General features: G+C 42.2%; 1 protein-coding gene across 2 annotated transcripts in view; it reads left to right on the top strand.

The window, feature by feature from the left end:
* The window catches only part of B4GALNT4 (beta-1,4-N-acetyl-galactosaminyltransferase 4), an 87,549-nt gene that overhangs the window by 51,094 nt on the left and 14,713 nt on the right, over positions 1–21,742 (top strand). For both annotated transcript variants that reach the window (XM_056526887.1, XM_056526888.1), the window contains exons 15-20: positions 3,997–5,095; positions 5,528–5,817; positions 8,385–8,538; positions 13,988–14,060; positions 14,152–14,305; positions 16,671–16,797. In XM_056526887.1, coding sequence (XP_056382862.1) covers positions 3,997–5,095; positions 5,528–5,817; positions 8,385–8,538; positions 13,988–14,060; positions 14,152–14,305; positions 16,671–16,797 — 1,897 coding nt within the window. The remainder of the gene's footprint in view (positions 1–3,996; positions 5,096–5,527; positions 5,818–8,384; positions 8,539–13,987; positions 14,061–14,151; positions 14,306–16,670; positions 16,798–21,742) is intronic.

The following is a 21,742-nucleotide window of genomic DNA, read 5'->3' as shown; positions in this document are numbered from 1 at the left end:
GGGGTGGGGCTATGACATCACGAGCTGCCGACTCCAGCGTTCGGAACAGTTTGTTCAGTGAGCAGCAGAGTACCCCTTTAAGCGATCTGCATATCTGTTGCAAGTTTTTATGGCCTATTGATAAGACCTTCAATACAATTTTAGGCATCATTAGGTATAACTTTTCTTCTGCCGTGTAATTTTTTTGTACACCTATTTATGTTCAGTACTGCTCTTATTTATGTTAAATTCATATGCAGTAGAATCCAATGGTTCTGACTTCTCACTAGTCCATAATGTGAGAAATAATAACAATAAGTCCCTGCTGGACTACTGGGGAAAATTACCAAATGGTCCAGCATGGGTGCGGTGAATGGGATAACGCTGGTGGGGCAGTCTGTTGGTCAGGTTGGGGGTAATAGTGTTCTGTAGGGCTCAGAAACCAGTGTGACACTTTTCTGTATGTGGATTTTAAATAAAAATCCAAATTTTTGCATAATCTAGCACTTTATTCCGGAGAATGCTAGGGAATGGGAATGTGCACGTTTTGCACACAGCTTGTCTCTGTTCCGTTTGATATACATCTATGTACCAAATAAACCCAATAGTTATAGACCAGCAGTCATAGGGTGCAAAGATCAAAAGCTTTCACATCACTATGCAAAACAGGAAAACGCTTTTGTTCTTTCATTCCTTTATGTTCATTATATGAGGGATTTTTTCTTTATCCTTTAATTCAGATTTTGCTTTTTAATCAGTGAAATGAATCAATGAAAAATGACATGAACATCAAATGCTGTGTAATGTGGACAGATGTCTAGTCAGATAGGCAGGCTGCCTTTGGAAAGAATGGGGGAGGGTTTGCTGGATTCTACCACCTTATAAAGCAGTGATTCCCAATTGGCCGCCTTCGTGTTCCTGCTGTCCATCCCAGATCTCAGGAGGGGCGGCTTCACAGGGTGCAGTGCTTTCCTTGGTTATTGATCAGGCTGGAGTGTTTCTGTAAACCAGACATGGAGAACAGAGGAGCTGTCATCTGTTTTCTGGTGAACTTAGATTGTGCTGGCCATGGCGTCACTCGGACTTCTATCCCTTTGCAGCAGAGTAAGGAGCTTCTTCCTGCTCTGTCTTACTGTGCATGGAGGATGGCATAGTGACGTGATGTATCGGAGGAGGCTGCAATGTGGCTGGCAGCGGCAGGGAAGGGAGCACTCTGGGGACGGTATCTTGGTTGGAGTAATAAACTGGCTGCCAGTCAGTACTGTAGCTCTTATCGCTCCCTTATTGTGAAATGATAATGCATCTGTACTGACAATTCATCGGTCATAAATATTAGGTGTATTAGCCATCCAAATGGTACATTGTGATTCATGTGTGGCAACATCTTTGTGCCTTATGTTTCAAATCCTGTGCATCAGATATGTGCAGAATACTGTACATGTAAATAGATGATAAAGAGAAATTCCAGGGACAGAAAAACTTACAGTATATCATTTCTTTTTTTTTTTTTTGTTAACCCCTTAAGGACGCAGGACGTAAATGTACGTCCTGGTGAGGTGGTACTTAACGCACCAGGACGTACATTTACGTCCTGTGCATAACCGCGGGCATCGGAGCGATGCCCGTGTCATGCGCGGCTGATCCCGGCTGCTGATCGCAGCCAGGGACCCGCCGGCAATGGCGTCCACCGCGGCGTCCACCATTAACCCCTCAGGTGCCGGGATCAATACAGATCCCGGCATCTGTGGGAGTTCGCGATTTAAATGAACGATCAGATCGCCCGCAGCGCTGCTGCGGGGATCCGATCATTCATAACGCCGCACGGAGGTCCCCTCTCCTTTCTCCGTCCGGCTCCCGGCGTCTCCTGCTCTGGTCTGTGATCGAGCAGACCAGAGCAGGAGATGACCGATAATACTGATCTGTTCTATGTCCTATACATAGAACAGATCCGTATTAGCAATCATGGTATTGCTATGAATAGTCCCCTATGGGGACTATTCAAGTGTAAAAAAAAATGTAAAAAAATGTAAAAGTAAAAGTAAAAAAAAAAGTGAAAAATCCCCTCCCCCAATAAAAAAGTAAAACGTCCGTTTTTTCCTATTTTACCCCCAAAAAGCGTAAAAAACATTTTTTATAGACATATTTGATATCGCCGCGTGCGTAAATGTCCGAACTATTAAAATTAAATGTTAATGATCCCGTACAGTGAACGGCGTGAACGAAAAAAAAAAAAAGTCCAAAATTCCTACTTTTTTAATACATTTTATTAAAAAAATTTTTTATAAAAAATGTATTAAAAGTTTTTTTTATATGCAAATGTGGTATCAAAAAAAAAAGTACAGATCATGGCGCAAAAAATGAGCCCCCATACTGCCACTTATACGGAAAAATAAAAAAGTTAGAGGTCATCAAAATAAAGGGATTATAAACGTACTAATTTGGTTAAAAAGTTTGTGATTTTTTTTAAGCGCAACAATAATATAAAAGTATATAATAATGGGTATCATTTTAATCGTATTGACCCTCAGAATAAATAACACACGTCATTTTTACCATAAATTGTACGGCGTGAAAACAAAACCTTCCAAAATTAGCAAAATTGCGTTTTTTGTTTTAATTTCCCCACAAAAAGTGTTTTTTGGTTGCGCCATACATTTTATGATATGAGTGATGTCATTACAAAGGACAACTGGTCGCGCAAAAAACAAGCCCTCATACTAGTCTGTGGATGAAAATATAAAAGAGTTATGATTTTTAGAAGGCGAGGAGGAAAAAATGAAAACGTAAAAATTTAATTGTCTGAGTCCTTAAGGCCAAAATGGGCTGAGTCCTTAAGGGGTTAAAGTGGTACTCCAGTGAAATTTTTTTTATTTATTTATTCTTTTTTTTTTTTTCATCAACTGATGCCAGAACGTTAACCAGACTTTTAAATGACTTCTATTTAAGAATCTTAATCCTTCCAGTACTTATCAACTGCTGTATGCTCCAGGGGAAGTTCTTTTCTTTTTAAATTTTTCTGCCCACAGTGCTCTCTGCTGTCCATGTAAGGAACTGTCCAGAGCAGGATAGGTTTGCTGTGGGGATTTGTTCCTGCTCTTGACAGTTCCTGAGACAGACAGATGTGTCAGCAGAGAGCACTGTGGTCAGACAGAAAGGAAATCTAAAAAGAAAATAACTTCCTCTGTAGTATACAGCAGCTGATAAGTACTGGAATGATTAAGATTTTTAAATATAAGTAATTTACAAATATATTTAAAGTTCTGGCACCAGTTGATTTAAAAAAAAATCACCAGAGTACCCCTTTAACATAAAAAAAACAAGCATACTCCCCCTGCCCTGTTCCTTCACATTTGCTGTTTTGACCATTTTTGGTCCCTGGTGTGCTCTGCCTCTCCCTGCTGGAACTGCCTGCTAAGCCAGTCACTGGCCGGAGCGTTACTTCAAGACATTCTGAGTGTTACAATGAGAATTTTGAGTAGGCACTCTTTCAGTTTTCTGAGGCTATGACAATAATGGCCTCCACTAATGTGTACAAAGCTTCTGACGTATGGGGGGGGGGGGGGGTGAGGGAGAGAGAGAGTGTTTCCATACAGTTCCATTAACCTGTCAGAAGCCAAAACTTACTTTTGGCCTTTGTTAGCTGTTAATACTTCAGTATATTTATTAAAAAAAAAAAAAAATAAATAAAATAAAAAACATGGGATAGTGTAGTAGACTGCATGATTTCATAGAATCCTACATAATAAAAAAGAAATATATTTTACCCATTCTACGACAAAAGGACCCGGTGGTGGTGGTGGGGGGAGGGGTTTCTAGTGTGGGTATGGGCAATTATTAGGATGAGCAAGACTGATAAACCTGGTGGTCTGTTGTATTACTTTTCTCCCCGCATATGAAGGCTGTTGTGATGGGAATGGGGCAGATTTCCAATATGTATGCATGTTTTTTTTTTTCCTTATTATATTTTAGTTTTTGTTTGTTTTTAAGTAAAATATTTATTTTAAATCTTTCTCTTAGATTTCATGGATGAAGATGAGGATGATGACGACTCGCTGTTTCCTGGCATCTCCCAAAAGAAAGCTGTTAAGGAAGAGCTTATGACTGATGACCTCTCACCGGCCCCTGTGGTTCTTCAGCACACCAACATCCATCACAATGATTCACTTGAGCCTATGCCATACAGCACAAGATCTCTCCTGTGGGCACCTCGGGAAAGCCCACCTTCTGTTCACAGGGGAAGTAGGAAACACCTAGTGCCGTTGCTTGGTGGACAGGGAATTGCAGATGATCCAAAACCCACAGGAGGAAAATCTGCTTTAAGAACTAAAGAAGGGAATCATATTGATCACAAGAGAAAGGGAAAGAATTCAGACAGTAAATCGAGAAGCAAAGGAAGATCAGAGACTCGGAGGCGAGGGGAAAAATCTGAAGTGAAAAAGAAACATGGGAAATTAGAAAAAGTTACAGAAAAGCAGGACAATGTAGCAGTAAGGCCTAGTGCTGAAAGTAGAGTAGAGGTCACCACAAAGGCAGAGAAAGTAAAACAAAATTCTAAAAAGACAAATAAACAAGAATCAGATAAAGTATATGTGACACGACTCCTCTCTGGAGTTAGAAAGTCTCGAGGTCAAGTCTTCCCTGGGATGCTGTTGCCGAAACCTAAACCACGGAGAACCTCTAAAGTTCATGAGCACTATCATCTCCCTACTCCCCCAAAAGTTTCACGTGGGGGAAAACGATCGAGAACCTGGACTCCACCCGATACCTCAGAACTGGGACTTTACAGTTGGGAAGGCCAAACTGAAGTCCCTGGAATATCCCTCCCTACCTCACCTAGTCTTCCTGGTGGCCCTCCCTCACTCACCTTGTCTTCAGAAGCCCCAGCAGAAGAACTACAGGACTACAGCTATGAGGAATCGGAGCCTCGGCAAACCTGGCCAGAGGATGCCATCAATTGGCAACGTACATTTAGTGTAGGAAATGTAGACTTTGAAATGTTGAGGTCAGACTGGAATGATCTTCGCTGCAATGTGAGCGGTAACCTGCAGCTTTCTGAAGCGGAAACTGTGGATGTGGTGGCGCAGTACATGGAAAAACTCAACGAGAAGAATGGAGGGTGAGAGACATGTTTTATATTTTGTCTTGTGTTTGGGTTCCCATTGCATCTCCTGGCTTTCATTTGTATCCATTACTTAAGTAGGCACGATCATAGAAAAAAAAAAAAAAACTTTTGTAATGTCATGTGTTAAGGCCTCAACTGATCGCTAGACAGTGAAGGGAGTAGTTTACGCTAAGCACCTTCTCTTGTAGCTCTGTACCATGTGACTGTCCCATAATGCAAGTCTTTGGGAACAGGCCAGTCCCATAGACAGAGAGTGGGGGGGGAGAGAAGAGCTCAGCCGTGTGCTTGTCAATCAGTCGGTGTCTGAACACTGAAACCTCGACTGATCAAAATCTTTGACATGTCTCTTTTTAAGTGACAGGTACACTTAAATTTTTTGGTACATTTCCATTTTCCATTTATTATCTTATTTATCCCCACGTCTAGCATATACACTTTACTTCGTATAATCAATGTGGAGAAGCGCCGTGACTCTGCAAGGGGCAACAGATACCTCATAGAACTAGAGCTGGAGGAACGAGGACGGAAAAAAGTGAGACTGGCAGAGTATGTGTACCTCCTGCTGCACCGTGGTGCTGGGGGGGACAGTGACGAGAGCCCCCCTGCAGAACCACCTGAAGTTTCCCCCAGTCCTTCCATCTACACTAAACCAATCTTGTGCCGACCAGTCAGCTTGAGCTGGAATCCTCATGCCACAGTGCACTTTGTAGTTCCTGGTGAGTTATCATTTTGATGACATGCATTTTTTAAATGATAGGGGGTATAATTGTGTGGTTGCGGGGGGTCGGACTGCTGGGAACCCCCTGTGGTTTTGAGAACAAGAGTCAGAATGGAGTGACATCGTGTGCGCAAACTGCAGCTCCATTCGTTGTGTACAGGATTGTCAGTATGTGGCTATCTCTGGCAGCTCCTATGTGCACGCATCACCTCCAATTCATTCTGACAGGAGACTCTGGAACAGTGGGGGAGATTTATCAAATCTTGTGCAGAGGAAAAGTTGCCCATAGCAACCAATCAGATTGCTTCTTTCATCTTTAAGAGGCCTTTTTAAAAATGAAAGAAGCGATCTGATTTGTTGCTATGGGTAACTTTTCCTTTGCACAAGTTTTGATCTCCCCCAGTGTTCTTGAGATCACAGGGGGTCCAGCGATCATACACTTATCCTGTGAATAGGGTAGAAGTGTTGTTGGGGGGACACACTCTTTCAACTGAATATGTTGGAAAAGCTTAAAGAATTGTGCGTAATGCTGTAACTTCAGATCACAGCCAAATATCACATTTCTACCATTTATTTCTGTGTTTCTAAGCAATGAGTGGTAAAATAAAATGGGTCAGTAGGGAGTCTCGGTGCAGAGTTTGCTGTATATGCTGTGTCTCACTTCATTTATTTAAGAGGGATGATGCAACTTTCCAAATGATGGAAAGTCCTACTTTATAAACTGGAGTTTCCATTGCTTTTTATTAAAGAGGTATTTCAGGTTTATACATCTTATCCCCTATCCAAAGGATAGGGGATAAGATGTATGATCACAGGGTTCCTGCCGCTGGGGACCCCAGCAATCTCCGTGCAGGCGCCGACATTCTGTGCCGGGCACTGCTTCTGAGACGGGGACGTGATGTCACGCCCCCTAGTGACATCCTGCCACGCCCCCTCCATTCATGCCACGCCCCCTCCAATAGAATTGAATGGAGGGGGTGTGGCATGGCATCACTAGCAGGCGTGGCAGTGACGTCGCGTCCCCATCTCTGATGCGGCACCCGGGGGCTGCACAGAGATTGCGGGGGTCCTCAGTGGCGGGGCCTCTGCGATCATACATATTATCCCCTATCCTTTGGATAGGGGATACGATGTAGAAACCCGGAATACCCCTTTAAGTATTTTCCACATTTTAGAGCCATGTGTCCTATTGTGAGCACATGTACAAGGAACTCATCTCTTTTTTGAGGATGGCGGGTTTATGACTATCAAGCTTTTTGGCCTCCCCTTAATATCTGTTGTTTACCGTATGCCAATTTTAGGCTGCTTTCACACTATAAAATTCATCCGTTTTAAAAATCCGTTTGATGTTCCGTTATGAAAACTCTGAAAATCGGCCATTAAACGTCCATTAGAGAATCCCATACATCCGTTATAAAATCCCATTATAGTCTATGGATTTTTACATTATCCGTTTTAATCCGTTATAGTCTGTTATTAATAACTGACGTCATTTTGTGACGGAAGATAGTAACGGGAGAAATTGTGCATGCACTATTTCTTCCGTTCATTCTCCCGTCACAAAATAACGTCTGTTATTAATAACGGGCTATAACGGATTAAAACGGATAATTTAAAAATCCCATAGACTATAATGGGATTTTATAACGGATGTCTAATGGCCGATTTTCAGGGTTTTCATAACTGAACATCACACAGATTTTTAAAACTGATGAATTTTATAGTGTGAAAGCAGCCTAACATGTGCATTATTTAGTTGTGTTTTTGCATCCGTATTATGGTCCCAGCCTAAACCAGGGTTTGATGACTGGAACGAACGGCATCAGAATTCCTTATGCTGGTTTTAGTTCAGATCATTACAATTGAGTCGGTGAGGACTTGCGTCTGTAGTCGATAAAGTGAGGGGAAAATGAAAAGGTTGGAACCTGCTAAGTCAGTCCTGGATAATGATGGCTGGTAATTAATCACAAGGACCAAATGAAATTGTCCTTTAGAATGGCACATTATGTAAAGTCAATAGATGATGTAGCGGCCACCATTTGAAATACCACCAGTTGCTCCTATGAACATATACAATCTAGAGCTATATTTGATCAAAATGTTCAGGGTGGGTGTATAGAAAGCAACTTTTCTGTGTTTTACAATTTCTAGTTATTGTGTTCCTAGTAAGTTTTTAGATTGGGTTTGTACCTGCACTGTACTTTCTGTTGTTCAGCTCAGTTGTTGTAGCAGAACAACAGGAAAAACAGCAGCGGCAGATCCATTACACTCTGGGCATGAATGGCACCTGATGGATCTGTCTGTTTTTTGGCATATGGGATCCAGTATTTTTGACAGAAGCTGTTATGGAGGCACACAATGAAGCATATAACCCAGTTGTGAAGCCAACATTACAAAACCTAGTTGTGTTGTGAACAATACCAATTTTTTTTTTTTTTATAAAAGCCCACATAAATGCAATAAATACAAGGAGGTCAGGGAATGTATTTTACTTTGCCTATTACTTTTCTATCTACTGTGTTGTTGATGTAGTTTTTTACCTTTTTTTGCATTCCTGTTCTGTAGTTAAGAACCAGGCGCGTTGGGTCCAACAACTGATCAATGATTTGGAGTTTCTGTACCTCAAGACTCGTGATGATCAGTTCAGTCTCATTTTAGTGGACTACGACAGTGAGGACATGGATGTAGAACAGGCTTTGCGTCGTGCTAAACTGCCAAGGTATTTATCCATAGGCTACAGGGCATAAATGATGTACTCCATGCCCCTAACACCATTCTAGTTTGTGAGGATCAGGAGCAGTAAGATATTACTGTTCTTTTTTTCTTAGCTGTGATTAAATTAAATTAAAATTTCCAGAATGGAATGTCCATGTCGATCTCATCATTATTTTACTGAGAGAGGAGGAAAAGTAAAACCAATGAACTAGTCAGCCAGAAAATAGGCAAACATTATGTGTGATTGGGGTTGGGGGAGAACATTATCTGTGATATGGGGGGGGGGGAGAACATTATCTGTGATATGGGGGGGGGGGAGAACATTATCTGTGATATGGGGGGGGGGGGAGAACATTATCTGTGATATGGGGGGGGGGGGAGAACATTATCTGTGATATGGGGGGGGGGAGAACATTATCTGTGATATGGGGGGGGGGGAGAACATTATCTGTGATATGGGGGGGGGGAGAACATTATCTGTGATATGGGGGGGGGAGAACATTATCTGTGATATGGGGGGTGGGGAGAACATTATCTGTGATATGGGGGGGGGGAAGAACATTATCTGTGATATGGGGGGGGGGGAAGAACATTATCTGTGATATGGGGGGGGGAAGAACATTATCTGTGATATGGGGGGGGGGGAAGAACATTATCTGTGATATGGGGGGGGGGAAGAACATTATCTGTGATATGGGGGGGGGGGGGAAGAACATTATCTGTGATATGGGGGGGGGAGAACATTATCTGTGATATGGGGGGGAGAACATTATCTGTGATATGGGGGGGGGAGAACATTATCTGTGATATGGGGGGGAAGGAGAACATTATCCGTGATGCGGGAGAACAATAATAGGAATCAGATTGGTAAATTCCATTAAGGATGATCTAAGAGGACAGAAATTATGGACTACTGTAATACCAACAAGATGGAGACCAGCCACAAACCTTTTCCCTGACGCGCCCTTTGAGACTGAAATGCATATTGCTCCTGTTTAAAAATTGCATTCTCAGTATTTGAATTGTATTCCGGGATTTGCTTGTCTTTAGGTGAGACTGGAGAACATGCAAATAGAGAATAGAACATTCTCAGATGTCTTTTATGAAGGTCCAAACGTTACATAGTTTGAATGTCATGTTTTCTGCACCAGAAACATCTGGTGCAGCAATTCTGCCGTCTGCACAGTGCAGCATAATTCCATTAAAATCCTGGAAATTGTGCTGTGTGAACATACCCTTAGGGATTTGTACCCATCATGGTGGCTGAAGTGTGGCCACAAACCATACTGAAGTGCTGTTTACTGCACTGTTAATTACATAGCATTGCTGCCTATTAATAATTAGGCAGGTTGCAGCAGTTTTTGGCTGCACAAAGTGCTTATATAAAAAAAACAAGGGTCCCCTGACACCATTTGGCCTGTTTGTGGCAGCTAAAGGTGGTCCAGAAGTCAAAAACTTTATGCAATACCCATAAAGGTTTATTGGGAGTTATGGAAACAGCACACCTCATGATACTACACTGTGTACACAACTTTTGTCTGTTTTTTTTTGGCTTCCCAACCATAGCTGGCAGCCACAAGTAGAGCAGATGGGGGGCATCAGGCCCTGGTTCTTGACACAGATGCAATTCCCACCTTTGTAACCTCTGTATAGCATGGAAGTAGAGAGTTAACATCTGAACTTTTGTTACACTTCGTACTTGTTGTGGCAACTCATGCTGGTTGTTTCCATGTTTGCTGGAGTCTGATAAGGCACAAGTAACTAATTTTATTAGTCTTTTCTATGTTTTATTAAGCTTTTGTTCCTCTAGGAGAGAGGACCTAGCATGCCCTGTATTACCTAAAGCAGAACGCTTAATCCTTCACCGTTTAGGGACAGCAAAGCGAAGATTGAAACTAGTGGTCTCCATGGTTGCCAATTTTGTTATGCATTATTATAGCTTCTCCACTGCAAAAAGCTGCAGTGACAGGAGACAATTGTAGGAGGCAGTCTTCTCTGATTCTAATCTGTGTTTTACATGTTACTGCCATAGTAACACCCAAATCCTGCTCGAGTTCAAAGGACTTATCCCAAGATTAAAAGTTCACTTATCAATATAGGTTATAATTGTTCATTGGGAGCCTGACTTCACAAAAACAGAGGTCCCTTGTCCCCCAAGTGAATAGATCTGCCTCGCTTATGCTTGGCCACCCTTTCATTCACACTCTATGGGACTTTCAAGCATAGCTGAGCATTGTACAACGGTAGAGCATGACCAAGCTTGCACGCTGCAGTCCATTTACTTGGGTGACCTCCGTTCTTGTGGTCAGTGGGAGTCCTAGCAGTCGGAACTAGTTATCACCTATTCTGTGGATAGGAGATAATCTCAAAGCAGACATGCCAGCAGGTTTTTAGGATATAAAGTGAGGACATGGCTGTATAGGGTTTTTGACCTTGAATCCGTACATACCCTTCATTAGTGCTAAGATACTAGAGCCCAGCACAATTAGGCTCCTTCACCAGTCACTCCCTTTTGGACTCCTTCTCTAATCTACTGATTATTGCAAGGTGAAGACTTCCGAAGGGTGATGGGCATTGTTCCAATAAAACTTCTTTTTACTCACCTGTCTTGTCCACTCCTGGTCAGCGCTGCTGAAACCCATCACCCTTTGGAAGTCTTCACCTTGCACTGATCGTACGTTTGGGGAGGCTTCAGACCGGACCTAATACTCACTCACGCTGACCATTGTTGTGTGTGAGCTCACACAACCGCCTTTGGTAAGGGTTTTTTCAATCCATTAATTGGACCTTACTTTGGTGGTTTTACACTATATGGATCGCTCTTCCATTTTATTTTACTAATCCACTGATTGACAGACCTTGGGCTCTACTGTAATCCCGCCTCTCCCCTGTAATCTAGCAACCAATGAAATGACCAATGGGCTCCAAAGCATGATTTGAATATCTTTTTAAACCCTGATATATGAGTGAAAAGAGAAATTACAGAGAAGCCTATCCCCACAGGATAGGGGGATACGTTTTAGATTGCGGGGGGGGGGGATCCAACCGCTTGGGCCCCCCTGCGATCTCATGTGAAGAGCCCAGTCTCTCCCCCAGAGTGGCTCTCCCATAGAGATATATGAAGGAGATGTGGCAACCCCCTCTTCGGGCAGGGGTCATGACTCGCCGCTCTGCAGGAGAGCTGGGGCCCTGCAGTCAGACCCCCCACGATCTAGAACTTATCCTGCAAATAGGGGATACGTTTTTCTGTAATTTCAGGCATGAGACTCCTTTTACTAATGAGATGTATGTACAGATTCAGGGTCAATAGCTCTATAGAGCCTGCTGACAGGTCTTCTTTAACCCCTTAACGACCCATGACGTGTATGTACTGATCGCTATGAGCAATCAAACCATTGGTCATAAAAGCCCCCTAGGGTGACTGATTAAGTGTAAAATCTATACTGTATATTAAAGTTTTTACATCCATCACTAACGCTTTTCAAATGTCCCAAATAAAAATAAATATACATAATAAATATACATATACATAAAGGGTCTATAGATAGGGGGGAAAAATCTGGCTAATAAAAGGCAAGTAGGAGAAGTGAAGATGCTTACATTTTAATTAGCAGGGTTATTAAGGGATTAAATATTGAGATATATTGACCTTCATTGTACAAATTACAAACCATAAGTGAACTCAAGAACAGGTGCCTGGTACATCCACTCAAACGTTCGATTTCCTCTATTGTTTCATTTATATAGAATCATTTTATATTTAATTTTTAAGGTATTTTCCCCACTATATAATGCAAAGCAGCATCACCCATACATGCAGGTATATAGGCAATCCTTTGGATACAGCATAAGATGTCCGATCGTGGGGACCCCCTACAATCTCCCTGCAGCACCCTGCTGCGGCATCGGAGGCTTGTGACGTCATGGCCATGCCCCCTTGTGACATCACAGCCACACCCCCTCAATTCTATAGGAGGGGGTGTGATGTCAAGAGGGGGCGTGGCTGTGACGTCAGCACCGTGCTAGTCATCAGGCATGGAGCAAAGTTCGCTCAGCAGGGTGTGGGGGGGTTCAGACTGCGATCAGACTGTCTAGGGACGGAATACCCTTTTAAACATGTTTGTTTTATTTATTTTTTTCCTCAAGGCCCACCAACATTAACGTTTTTTTCCGTTACTTCATTGGAATAGAACAGGGGAGAAAATTTGATCCTGGACTTTTGATTGGCCTTTAAGACTAGGTTGGGGGTCTTCCCAGGAATAGTCAAGAAGCAATAGGGCATGGAAATACTGGGCACTTGAGACGATGGAGCAATATGCCTTGGAAGACTCTTTTATCTACTACCTGGTATTGTGATTAGTTACTCTATGTGAAACCATCCGACAGATTCCCTTTTAAAACAGTGGTCTCAAAATATGGACCCCCAGATGTGCCAAAACTTCAACTCCCAGCATGCCCGGACAGCCAACGGCTGTCCGGGCATGCTGGGAGTTGAAGTTTTGCCACATCTGGAGGGCCACAGTTTGTGACCACTGTTTTAAAAAAATTGTTTAGTAATCTGCACACCTTTAAAAAGTACTGATCCTATAGTTGGCAACACTTAAAATTGATGTAGAAAATATTCCAAAAAGTTTTGCAATCGATAGCAATTAAATTAGGCTTGTTAGGGTTTATACATTTTTAATAATGTGGAAGCCAATATCTGGCAGCAGATTCGCTTGCGCACCGCTTTCCAGAAACATTTCTCTTGCTTTTGAGACCAGCAGTCTTTAGAGTAGTTTTTTCTTTAATGAGGCTGGAATAAGCGGGGGCACATTTCGAATACATATTGGTCATGTTGTGTAGTAATACAGTGCACATGAGCAGATCTTGGATCAGGTAAGCAGTAAAGGGTACTGGGTCATTCTTTATGGCTTCCATTGAAGGAGTTCTCCAGGACCAGAAAACTTATCCCCTATCCTAAAGATAGGATTGCAGGGGGCCGCCACTGAGACCCCCCTCGATCTCCTGTACGGGACCCTGGCAGTCCATGGGAGGAGGTGGTGTTGTCCACAGCACAAAGCAGCGGCTGACATGCCCCCTCAATACAACTCTATGGGAGAGCCGGAGCGCTGTATTGAGGGGGTGTGTCGGCCCGTAAACATGTATGAATGTATTTTATTTTTTTATTTTATTTTTTCTATTTCTTTAGGTGAATTGAATTTTAGTGGAATTGACATGCAAGTGAAGTTTTAGTCCTTTTTTTGTGTTTGTTGCTCTCATCAGACAACCCCCGTTACTCCCACATGACCATTCACTATTCTCTCCGGTCTATGCTCATCCCATAGAAGAACATTGCTGTGCCCTGCAGGGATTTAATGTGACCAGAGGCTAGTTGTGCACTACTGTGGAGCCATCCTATCGCTTCTATGTATAGACTTTATACTGACATTTTTTTTTTTATGTCTTTTCAGTTATCAGTATCTGAAGAGAAGTGGAAATTTTGAGAGGTCAGCAGGATTACAGGCGGGAGTGGATACGATACAGGTTAGAAATGAATGCTGCTCGGCGCTCTAGTGGTAGTAATTCTCCTTATGTAGACGGTGCCATTCATCACTTCCTCGGTGTGTTTCTGCAGGACAATCATAGCATTGTGTTCCTGTGTGACCTGCACATACACTTCCCTCTTTCAGTACTGGACAGTGTAAGAAAGCATTGTGTGGAGGGGAGGTTGGCATTTGCCCCCATAGTAATGAGACTGAGCTGTGGAAGCTCCCCACGGCAGCCCAGAGGTAAGAACATTATCATAGCACTTGTTCTGTAGGTCACTTGCCATTGGAATACTCCTTAGATCAGTGTTTCCCAACCAGGGTGCCTCCAGCTGTTGCAAAACTACAACTCCCAGCATGCCCTGACAGCCTTCGGCTGTCCAGGCATGCTGGGAGTTGTAGTTTTGCAACAGCTGGAGGCACCCTGGTTGGGAAACAGTGCCCTAGACACTATTGAGAGCATTTCCTGAAATGCCCAAACATACTTAAAGGGGTATTCCAGGAAAAAAAACATATATATATATATATATATATATATATATATATATATATATATATATATATATATATATATCTCTAAATCAACTGGCTCCAGAAAGTTAAACAGATTTGTAAATTACTTCTATTAAAAAATCTTAATCCTTTCAGTACTTATGAGCTTCTGAAGTTAAAGGGGTACTCCGGTGAAAACCTTTTTTCTTTTAAATCAACTGGTGGCAGAAAGTTAAACGTATTTGTAAATTTCTTCTATTAAAAAATCTTAATCCTTCCTGTACTTATTAGCTGCTGAATACTACATAGGTAATTCTTTTCTTTTTGGAATGCTCTCTAATGACATCACGAGCACAGTTCTCTCTGCTGACGTTATTATAATAATAATAACGCTTTATTTATTGTTGTCCTTAGTGGGATTTGAACCCAAGTCCCCAGCACTGCAAGGCAGCAGTGCTAACCACTGAGCCACCATGCTGCCCTTAGCCTACATCTGCTATGCACGGTTGCTAAAATGGACAGAGATGTCAGCAGAGAGCACTGTGCTCGTGATGTCATCAGTGTTCCAAAAAGAAAGGAATTTCCTCTGTAGCATTCAGCAGCTAATAAGTACTGGAAGGATTAAGATTTTTTAATAGAAGTAATTTACAAATATGTTTAACTTTCTGCCACCAGTTGATTTAAAAGAAAAAAAGTTTTCACCGGAGTACCCCTTTAAGGTTGTTCTTTTCTGTCTAAATCCTCTCTAAGGACACCTGTCTCAGGAAACGCCCAGTTTAGAAGCAAATCCCCATCGCAAACCTCTACTAAACTGGGCGTTTCCTGAGACATGTGTCATCAGAGAGGACTTAGACAGAAAAGAACAACCTTAACTTCAGAAGCTCATAAGTACTGAAAGGATTAAGATTTTTTAATAGAAGTAATTTACAAATCTGTTTAACTCTCTGGAGCCAATTGATATATATAAAAAAGTTTTTTTTCCTGGAATACCCCTTTAAGTTAGCTGCTCAGTGAGCAAATTATTCACAAGGGATTCAGAAAGACTCCATCATGAGTATTTATATAGTGAAACTTGTTCAGTATGAGGACTCATTAGCATAGGTTATCAGTTTATAGTCAGGACCCCCGTCAGTCATTACACAGAATAGTACCGGGCACACCCAGACTAGCTGTATATATTTCTAAATAACCCCCTTTCACACCATATTTTTTTCTGTATGCTTTTTGGAACTTATTTCCTGGCCCTAAGAGGCAAGATAGAAGATAGGGAAGTGCATATTAAAACGTAACTTTTACTGTATATTGCATAAAATTACACCACTAGAGTGAACCCTGTGATATCATGACACTAGTTAGTGCCTCTTGTACAGATATCCTTTTGTATACTACAATTATATGTAGACAACCCAACGCGTTTCCACCGCTTACAGCGGTTTCATCAGGGGTAGTTAATGACAGTACCTCAGTACTGGCCCTAAGAGGCTTAGAACTGTACTTATGCAAGAGTGCGTTTTACCATTAGGCGGTAAAGGGTTACATTATTATAATGAAAGAAAAGAATAAAAAGCTAGATAGAATGACAGACTGATACACCTCTTTAAGGGGGTACTGCGCTGGAAAAAAAAAATTCTTAAATCGACTGGTGCCAGAAAGTTAAACAGATTTGTAAATTACTTCTATTTAATAATCTTAATCCTTCCAGTACTTATCAGCTGCTATGTGCTTTACAGGAAGTTCTTTCCTTTTTGAATTTCCTTTCTGCCTGACCACAGTGCTCTCTGCTGACACCTCTGTTCATGCCAGGAACTGTCCAGAGTAGAAGCAAATCCCCATAGTAAACCTCTCTTGCTCTGGACAGTTGCTGACATGGACAGGAGGTGTCAGCAGAGAGCACTGTGGTCAGACAGAAAGGAAATAAAAAAAAAAGAAAAGAACTTCCTTTTGAAGTATACAGCAGCTAAGTACAGGATTTTTTAATAGAAGTAATTTACAAATCTGTTTACATTTCTGGCACCAGTTGATATAAAAGAAAATGTTTTCCAGTGGAGTACCCCTTTAACAATTCTCTGCACCGGTCTGTGAAGCCATTGTTATTTATTTGCCTTTATCTGTGTAGGCTACTGGGAAGTGAACGGTTTTGGGCTGTTTGGGATCTACAAGTCTGATTTTGATCGCATTGGAGGAATGAATACGGAGGAATTTAAGGACCGCTGGGGAGGAGAGGACTGGGAGCTGCTGGACAGGTAATGGAGATTCCGTCTATTCTGTGAAACCGGCTGCGCACATCAGATTATAGTTGGCTGGACTCTCTTTTGCAAGCTGCAGCTGACTGTCTATTGTGTACAGCGGCCATCTGGTTCTATTTTCCAAAGGAAGATGTAGAGGAGAGAATGACTGCGCGTGTTGGATTTCAACTTGCGCGATTTCCTTTTGTTCATAGGGCAGTGTTTCCCAACCTGGGTGCCTCCAGCTGTTGCAAAACTACAACTCCCAGCATGCCCGGACAGCCGAAGGCTGTCCGGGCATGCTGGGAGTTGTAGTTTTGCAACAGCTGGAGGCACACAGGTTGGGAAACACTCTTAGGGAGAGAAGATGCTGCCAGAGGAGTCCTTCTTCCCGCTGCCTGTATAGTACACATGCACACCTGGCCAGGTGGAATGTATATGGGGAGATCAGGAGCGATAGCTGTTGGCTCATTGAATGAATGAATGGTTGGCTGACTATGTAGAATGTATGGCCAGCTTAAAGGGGTACTCTAGTGGAGATTTTTTTTTTTTTTTTTTTTTATAATCAACTGGTGCCAGAAATTTAAACAGATTTGTAAATTACTTTTTATTTAAAAATCTTAATCCTTCCACTACTTATCAGCTGCTGTATGCTCCACAGGAAGTTCTTTTCTTTTTGAATTTCTTTTGTCTGACCACAGTGCTCTCTGCTGACACTTCTGTTCATGTCAGGAACTGTCCAGAGTGCAAGCAAATTCCCATAGCAAACCTCTCCCAGAGCACTGTGGTCAGACAGAAAAGAACTCCGGAAAGAAAGGCAACTTCCTCTGTAGTATACAGCAGCTGATAAGTACTGGAAGGATTACGATTTTTAAACAGAAGTTATTTACAAATCTGTTTAAAGGGGTACTCCGGTGGAAAACTTTTTTTTATTTATTTTTTTAAATCAACTGGTGCCAGAAAGTTAAAAAGATTTGTAAATTACTTCTATTAAAAAAAATCTCAATCCTTCCGGTACCAGAGAGAACACAGAGCTCTCTGCTGACATCACAAGCACAGTGCTCTCTGCTGACATCACAAGCACAGTGCTCTCTGCTGACATCACAAGCACGGTGCTCTGCTGACTTCACAAGCACGGTGCTGTCTGCTGACTTCACAAGCACGGTGCTGTCTGCTGACTTCACAAGCACGGTGCTGTCTGCTGACTTCACAAGCACAGTGCTGTCTGCTGACTTCACAAGCACAGTGCTCTCTGCTGACTTCACAAGCACGGTGCTCTCTGCTGACTTCACAAGCACGGTGCTCTCTGCTGACTTCACAAGCACGGTGCTCTCTGCTGACTTCACAAGCACGGTGCTCTCTGCTGACTTCACAAGCACGTTGCTCTCTGCTGACTTCACAAGCACGGTGCTCTCTGCTGACTTCACAAGCACGGTGCTCTCTGCTGACTTCACAAGCACGGTGCTGTCTGCTGACTTCACAAGCACGGTGCTGTCTGCTGACTTCACAAGCACGGTGCTCTCTGCTGACTTCACAAGCACGGTGCTCTCTGCTGACTTCACAAGCACGGTGCTCTCTGCTGACTTCACAAGCACGGTGCTGTCTGCTGACTTCACAAGCACGGTGCTCTCTGCTGACTTCACAAGCACGGTGCTCTCTGCTGACTTCACAAGCACGGTGCTCTCTGCTGACTTCACAAGCACGGTGCTGTCTGCTGACTTCACAAGCACGGTGCTGTCTGCTGACTTCACAAGCACGGTGCTGTCTGCTGACTTCACAAGCACGGTGCTCTCTGCTGACTTCACAAGCACGGTGCTCTCTGCTGACTTCACAAGCACGGTGCTCTCTGCTGACTTCACAAGCACGGTGCTCTCTGCTGACTTCACAAGCACGGTGCTCTCTGCTGACTTCACAAGCACGGTGCTGTCTGCTGACTTCACAAGCACGGTGCTGTCTGCTGACTTCACAAGCACGGTGCTGTCTGCTGACTTCACAAGCACGGTGCTGTCTGCTGACTTCACAAGCACGGTGCTGTCTGCTGCCTTCACAAGCACGGTGCTCTCTGCTGCCTTCACAAGCACGGTGCTCTCTGCTGACTTCACAAGCACGGTGCTCTCTGCTGACTTCACAAGCACGGTGCTCTCTGCTGACTTCACAAGCACGGTGCTGTCTGCTGACTTCACAAGCACGGTGCTGTCTGCTGACTTCACAAGCACGGTGCTGTCTGCTGACTTCACAAGCACGGTGCTGTCTGCTGACTTCACAAGCACGGTGCTCTCTGCTGACTTCACAAGCACGGTGCTCTCTGCTGACTTCACAAGCACGGTGCTCTCTGCTGACTTCACAAGCACGGTGCTGTCTGCTGACTTCACAAGCACGGTGCTGTCTGCTGCCTTCACAAGCACGGTGCTGTCTGCTGACTTCACAAGCACGGTGCTGTCTGCTGACTTCACAAGCACAGTGCTCTCTGCTGACATCTATGTCCATTTTAGGAACTGTCCAGAGCAGCGTATGTTTTCTTTGGGGATTTTCTCCTACTCTGGACAGTTCCTAAAATGGACAGATATGTCAGCAGAGAGCACTGTGGTCATGATGTCAACAGAGAGCACTGTGTTCCAAAAAGAAAATAATTTCCTCTGTAGTATTCAGCACCTAATAAGTGATGGAAGGATTAAGATTTTTTAATAGAAGTAATTTACAAATCTGTTTAACTTTCTGGCACCAGTTGATTTAAAAAAAAAAAATCCCCTATGGGGACTATTAAAGTGTAAAAATAGTAAAAAAAATACAAAAAAATTAAGTAAAAAAAAAAAGTGAAAAACCCCCTTCCCCCCAATAAAAACGTAAATTGTCCCATTTTCCCTATTTCACCCCCAAAAAGTGTTTAAAAATATTTTATATACATATTTGGTAACGCCGCGTGCGTAAATATCTGAAGTATTAAAATAAAATGTTAATGATACCGTACGGTGAACGGCGTGAACGTAAAAAAAAAAAAAAAAAATTGCTGCTTTTTTTAATAACATTTTAGTCCCCAAAAAATTTATGGAAAATGGATTAAACGTTTTTTATTAGGAAATATGGTAACAATAAAAAGTACAGGTCACGGCGCAAAAAATGAGCCCTCATACCGCCTCTTATACGGAAAAATGAAAAAGTTATAGGTCCTCAAAATAGAGGATTTTAAACGTACTAATTTGGTTAAAAAGTCAGCAATTTTTTTTTTTTTTAAACGCAACAGTAATAGAAAAGTGTATAATCATGGGTATCATTTTAATCGTATTGACCCAGAGAATTAAAAACACATGTCATTTTTACCATAAATTGTACGGCGTGAAAACAAAACCTTCCAAAATTAGCAAAATTGCGGTTTTCGTTTTAATTTCCCCACAAAAATAGTGTTTTTTTGGTTGCGCCATACATTTTATGATATAATGAGTTATGTCATTACAAAGGACAACTGGTCGCACAAAAAACAAGCCCTCATACTAGTCTGTGGATGAAAATATAAAAGAGTTATGATTTTTTGAAGGCGAGGAGGAAAAAACGAAAACGTAAAAATAAAATTGTCTGAGTCCTTAAGGCCCAAATGGTCTGAGTCCTTAAGGGGTTAAAGGACAAGTATCATGAAAAAAAAATTCAGATAGGGGATAAGTTTTAGATCGCGGGGGGTCCGAACGCTGGGCAATCTCCTGTTTAGAGCCCGGTCTCCTTCACAGCGGCACGTCACGACCCCCCCGCCTGAAGCGAGGTCCGCCATGCCCCCTCTATGTAGTGAAGGAGAACCGGGGCTCTAAACAGGAGATCGAGGGGGGCCCAGCGCTCGGACCCCCACAATCTAAAACTTGTCCCCTATCCGAAGGTTTTTTCATGATACTTGTCCTTTTTAATGCTTTTGGCGCTTATTTTTCATACTGAAAATTTCAAGAGGTTTTGAATATTTTTTGTTTCCTTTTTATAATTTCTGTATCATTGGTCCTGTAATTTCCATAATTCCATTACTTTTCCGTTGTCGTTTTGCAATTTCATTGTTAAAGGGGTACTCCGGTGGGCCCTCTATTAAAAAATCTTTATCCTTCTAGTACTTTTTAGCTGCTGTATACTACAGAGAAAGTTCTTTTCTTTTTGGATTTCTTTTTTTTTTTTTTTTTTTTTCTGTTCGCGGGGCTCTCTGCTGACACCTCTATCTGTATCAGGAACTGTCCAGAGCAGGAGCAAATCCACATTGCAAACATAAGCTGCTCTGGACAGTTCCTGATACAGACAGAGGTGTCAGCAGAGAGCACTGTGGACAGAAATTTAAAAAAAGAAATACAAAAACAAAACAACTTTCTCTGTAATATACAGCTGCTAATAAGTACTGGAAGGATAAAGATTTTTTTTTTTAATAGAAGTAATTTACAAATCTAAATGGTGTAATTGGCAAAAAGCGCTATAGGGGACTTATAATGCAATAATATGTAGAGAAACACTGAAGATGATGATGACGTTTCTATACTAAATCTAGAAAGTGTTACTAATGTGCCGACAACTGACAGTGATTCCTTGCAGTGATGTATATAGATCACAGTCATATACTGTGTATAACCAATGTACTGACAGTGATTCCTTGCAGTGATGTATATAGATCACAGTCATATACTGTGTATAACCAATGTACTGACAGTGATTCCTTGCAGTGATGTATATAGATCACAGTCATATACTGTGTATAACCAATGTACTGACAGTGATTCCTTGCAGTGATGTATATAGATCACAGTCATATACTGTGTATAACCAATGTACTGACAGTGATTCCTTGCAGTGATGTATATAGATCACAGTCATATACTGTGTATAACCAATGTACTGACAGTGATTCCTTGCAGTGATGTATATAGATCACAGTCAGGGGTCCCTGAGGAAGGAGAACGTCTATTTTCCGGAACACCATTGGATGTTTGGCCCCACTCACTTACCG

The sequence above is a fragment of the Hyla sarda genome, chromosome 6, assembly GCF_029499605.1.
Source record: "Hyla sarda isolate aHylSar1 chromosome 6, aHylSar1.hap1, whole genome shotgun sequence".
Lineage (NCBI taxonomy): Eukaryota > Metazoa > Chordata > Amphibia > Anura > Hylidae > Hyla > Hyla sarda.
This window is presented reverse-complemented; position numbering and strand designations above follow the sequence as displayed.